This window comes from Lolium perenne, chromosome 4 (assembly GCF_019359855.2).
Source record: "Lolium perenne isolate Kyuss_39 chromosome 4, Kyuss_2.0, whole genome shotgun sequence".
Lineage (NCBI taxonomy): Eukaryota > Viridiplantae > Streptophyta > Magnoliopsida > Poales > Poaceae > Lolium > Lolium perenne.
Genome location: NC_067247.2, coordinates 350001449 through 350006675, shown reverse-complemented (window position 1 = coordinate 350006675; position 5227 = coordinate 350001449). Strand labels below are relative to the sequence as shown.

Sequence of the window (5227 nt, the reverse complement as noted above, 5' to 3'; positions counted from 1 at the left end):
ATAGTTACAATTAAGAAAATGTTCCAGGCCATTAGATTTGCTTCGTGATTCGTGCTAATGATAAATAATGACATGAATTGTCACTAAGATTTAATAACATGATGAGAACTAAGTTAATTCTTAGTCAGATTGAAAACTAGCCACACCCTAAACGGGCCATGGCGCCATGCTACCTACCTAGCTGGTCGTGCAGTTTTTCTAGTTTTCTTGTGCATTTTTTTTCTCTAGCTATGTTTCCGGCCATGTTCTCTAAGACACGGTGGAAGACTCACACACACCAGCTAACTTAGCTCCCCTAACCCCTATAAATACCACTGCCGCAGCCCCCCTTCGAAGCACACAACAAAAGCTTAACTGCCGCTCTCTCGCCCTAGCTCTCTCGCTTACACCGAGCAAGCACTCCAGCAGCAAACTAGCTAGCCTCCAACGCCGGCCGCCACTCCATCCATCACCTCGCTCCGACACACAGCTAGCTCCACCGCACCCTCGCTCCACCTAGCCGCCTTTCGTTCGACGGCCATGGCGAACCGTGCCACGAGGGAGGTCGTGCCGGCGTCGTCGAGGGTGGCGATCATCGGCGGCGGGATCAGCGGGCTGGCCTCGGCGAAGCAGATGGCCGCTTACGACCCCGTGGTGTTCGAGGCCACGCCTTCCATCGGCGGTGTCTGGAAGCACTGCGTCTACCGCACCACGCGCCTCCAGACGCCGCGCCCGGACTACGAGTTCTCCGACTACTCGTGGCCCAACCGCGACGATCCGACGTTCCCGACCCACACCGAGATCGTCGACTACTTGGAGGGGTACGCCGACGAGTTCGACCTCTGGCGCTACATCGCGTTCGGGTCCAAGGTGGTGGACATCAAGTACCTCGGCGGCCCCCAGGCCGGGTTCACGGAGCTCTGGAGCGGCACAGGCAAGGCGCCGCTCCAGGGAAGGCCCATGTGGGAGGTCGGGGTCGCCACCGGCGGCGTCGTCCAGGTACGGCCATCACTTCTTATGAATCAGCTGTCTCACGTTCGCGCGCGTGTGCGTACTTATTCTGACGATCAACCTCGTCGGTCGTGCTAATTTGCAGTATTACAAGTTCGAGTTCATCGTGATGTGCGCGGGGAAGTACGGCGATGTTCCGCGGATGCCGGTGTTCCCGGCGGGGAAGGGGCCGGAGGTGTTCAAGGGGCAGGTGATGCACTCGCTGGACTACTGCAAGCTGAGCGAGGAGGAGAGCGTGGAGCTGATGCGAGGGAAGAAGGTTGTGGTGGTCGGGTACAAGAAGAGCGCCATTGATCTAGCCAATGAATGCGCTCAAGCAAACCAAGGTACGTACTACGTAGAGGAAACATGCGCTGGCAGCGTTCCATGGTTTGATTTTTTTCCAAATTCGATTAAAATATGGGGAAATCAACATACTTTGGAACTATGCATGAAACTAGCAGCCAACGCAGATAATTAAGCTGTGGTGCGCCTGTGAGGCGCATATCCGAGGAAACTAATTAAGAGACCTCGTAAACTAATCGTAGAAAAAGAACATGACATGAAAGTTCACACAAAACTTGATTATCCAATAAAAAAAAGAGTGATCGAGCAATCATTCGACAAGGTGGTTGTAAGAATATCGCATACCATATTTGGTAACGATTTGCGGAATCGGATACCCTGTTCCATAAAAGGTCACTCTTGTCTTGACCCGTCGTACACTCCACCTAGAAAGACGCCTACAGTGTAGCCAGCCTATGGAGTAGCTAGAGCCCTTAGGTCTCTCGCATTTACAAGTTCAAAGTACACTAGACACAATACGTACGCATCGTACCACTTTGACTTCTCAACCTCCACACACGGACAGCATCTACATATATACAAGTAGACTACTACACCACTTGGGGGTCAAGGAAAAGTCTTCCTGAACGCACACGCATCACTCCAATACAAGTGTTTGCAGGTTTGACTAGTATATCCAGCAACAAAGATTATCTGCCGTTCTAAACAACCCTTCCAAACTAGTATAGCTAGATTGTTCTTCACATACATGCAGGCTGCAGCTGCTGACCGACTGGTAGCTAGCTAGCGACCATGGCGTCCTTCCTCCATCGCTAGCTTGAGTATACATCTCAAATGTTCCCCTAACAGATAACATAATCAGTGCCGGTACCGACCGGAATTGACCCGGCTCGCCGCTCGATTTAGATATCGTTTCCGGAATTAGTAGCAGGATCCACTGGCCGCGTCGAGATCCGGTCGCGCAAACAAGAACCAGATTCAGATGTTGTAATATTAGTATGACTAACAATTGGTTTGTGTGTTTTGTTTGTTTTCAGGTGAGGGAGGTCAGGCGTGCACGATGCTAGTGCGGACGCTGCACTGGGTGGTGCCTTCTTACTCCATCTGGGGACTGCCATTCTTCATCTTCTTCTCCACACGCTTCTCCCAGCTCATCTACGAGCGCCCCAACCAGGGCTTCTTCAGATTCCTCCTCTGCCTCCTCTTCAGCCCACTGGTACGTTCTACACGTATGTGTGATCATGAGTAGACACTAGACAGTGTGAAACTTGTACATGAAATGTACACATATAGGAAACTTACGTATGAACGTGCACCGTGGACAAGCACGTGCGCATGCACGAGACGTACCAACTTGCCTACTGAGTATATTGCTCACCGTCAAGAATATTATCGCATGCACAACTTTGTCTGCCGATTGCGTTCGTTCTGACAGCAACGTGCGTGCTGAGCTGATTGATATTTTTGATGGAGCAGAGGACGGCGGTTTCCAAGTTCATCGAGTCGTACCTGTCGTGGAAGCTTCCGCTGGGCAAGTACGGGCTGACGCCGGACCACCCCTTCGTGGAGGACTACGCCAGCTGCCAGATGGCCATCCTCCCCGACGGCTTCTTCGACATGGCTGACCGCGGCCTCGTCCGCTTCCAGCGGGCCTCCGGCGGCTGGAGCTTCTGCGAGGACGGCGTCGTCCTCGCTGACGGCACCAAGGTGGAGGCCGACCTCGTCTTCCTCGCCACCGGTTTCGAGGGCAAGGACAAGCTCCGCGCCGTCCTCCCCGACCCCTTCCGCAGCCTCGTTGTCAACAAGTCCTCCATGATGCCCCTCTACCGGTACGTCGTCGTCTACCCTGCCGACCCCCCTCTACCTAGTTTTGCAGGTCTACCGCAGGGCGGCGGCTGATGATCGTCGACTCATTGTGTTTGTCTGTGCAGCGGCACCATCCACCCGCTGATCCCCAACATGGCCTTCGTGGGCTACGTGGAGAGCGTCTCCAACCTGCACACTTCGGAGCTGCGCTGCCGGTGGCTCTCGGGGCTGCTGGAGGGGCGGTTCGAGCTGCCGAGTGTCAAGGCCATGACGGCGCACGTCGAGGACGAGGTGGAGGCCATGCGCCGCACCACGCGCTTCTACCGCCGCCACTGCATCTCCACCTACAGCATCCACGACAGCGACGGGATGTGCGCCGACCTCGGCGCCGCCACGCGCCGCAAGGCCAACTGGATCGCCGAGCTCTTCGCGCCCTACAACAACAAGGACTACCAGGAAGATCAGTAAATCAATTAATACGTACAAACGTACATTTACTCGTGCCGATCAATACACGGCCGAGTATGCATGTACGCATATAGCAGTATAATCCATTCTTTCAGTCAAAATATTCCGTTGGTATAGTAATAGAATATCATCTACATCTACGTGATTGGCTCGTATAATAATTAGGTAATAAGAAGATTCGTTATTCTTGTAATACTACTAGTATACAAATGTAAGTTAGGGATGGGTGGTGACTAATAATCAAGGACTTGGTCGTGATCAAGTGTCATGTGAACTGATGAGCGTTCGGTTAAGGACTGGAGACCGCGAGGTCTCGCCCGCGACCGCAAGATCTCTGCAAGAGGAATCATAACTGGAGCGGGACCATGTGAGTCGAGGAGCATGTAGACCGTAGCTAGGTCGATCGGTGTGTACGTATATATGTACTTCTTGGAACAAAGAATAGTCGTACTAAGTGGTACACTGTGTGTCATTCAGTCCCCTGTAATTCTTGTACTTTTGTGAATGTAACTGTTCATTTTTAAGCATGCAATAAAATTCGTCATTTCGCTCAGCCCTTAACCGTACCTTATTATTATGGTATTTTGTATTCTTTTTTAGGGAGATATACTACTCTTGATGATGCATCCGTGGAAAAGAAATTTATATTGTATAGAGTATAGCACTAGTACACCTTTATTTTTATTTTTATTTTTATTTTTAGAAAAGGGGAACGGAGCCCCGCTGCATCGAGTGGTGCATACAACCTTTTGTTCATACCGCAAAAGTCGAACAAGTTCAACCCGTAAAAGAAAGCCTGAGGCCCTATGCCTCGCGACAATAACTCCATAAGACAACCCTTTAACCTTATATGGTACAAGACAGAAACGAAATGAAAAATACACATCTCCTAGACTAAGTCTTCAAGTAGGAAACACCACACGTGCCCCGATGATGACGAGTCCAACCTTAGGTCGGTCTTGGGATTTTCAATCCCAAAGCGAGCTTCGATCCACCTCCTTCAGCAAGGGAACGATGTAGAAACACGTCAACATAGCCTGATCAAGATCTTGTGTTTCGACTGGAGCGTATACTCTCCCTTGAAGCCGCCTCTACAATCATCTCATGTTCGGATACTGACACCTCGAAACCTGGATGTCTTCTCGAGGAGATATCGGAAGACGGAGGCGTCCCATACCGTCTAGCCTTCCGTCACTACTGCACCACCATCCATCCAATATCAAAAGGAATGACATGTCACTTCCATAATAGCCATCGTGCATAGCACCTGTTGGTAGTAGGCATGACTTGACGTCTAGCCGCCGTGCGTAGCACCTTTCCGGCGATAGGCATGACTTGGTGCATCAACATGTGTCGCTATGCGCATTAACTGATGAGATGGATTGATCCCAAAAGTCGTCGCGTCGTCCACACAACCATGAAGGATGCCGTTGTCGGAGAACTAGGGCCGCTGCCCCTATTTCCAAACCGTCACCGCCAAACCGCCACCGCTTGACTGGCTGTCGGCTACCGCGCTCCCTCGCAGCATGAGACAACGACAATCACCACCATCTCGCTGTAGATCGTAGCAAACCTGATCCAAAGGCCCGTCGGTCTGAAGAATTTTCCGCACTGGCCTCGACACCACCACAATTGTTGCCTAGTTGGTCGCCGCCAGCCCCACCTCGGTGCCAGGTGG

The 5227-nt window shown here is 51.7% G+C and overlaps 1 protein-coding gene across 1 annotated transcript; it reads left to right on the top strand.

Annotated features, from left to right (window-relative positions):
• Positions 1–355: 355 nt before the first annotated feature.
• LOC127298131 (probable flavin-containing monooxygenase 1) lies at positions 356–4061 on the top strand. Its single transcript, XM_051328074.2, has 5 exons — positions 356–978; positions 1076–1316; positions 2313–2491; positions 2752–3104; positions 3207–4061. Exons 1-5 carry the CDS (start codon positions 520–522, stop codon positions 3547–3549), a joined length of 1575 nt encoding a protein of 524 aa, XP_051184034.1. The 5' UTR covers positions 356–519; the 3' UTR covers positions 3550–4061.
• Positions 4062–5227: the final 1166 nt, after the last annotated feature.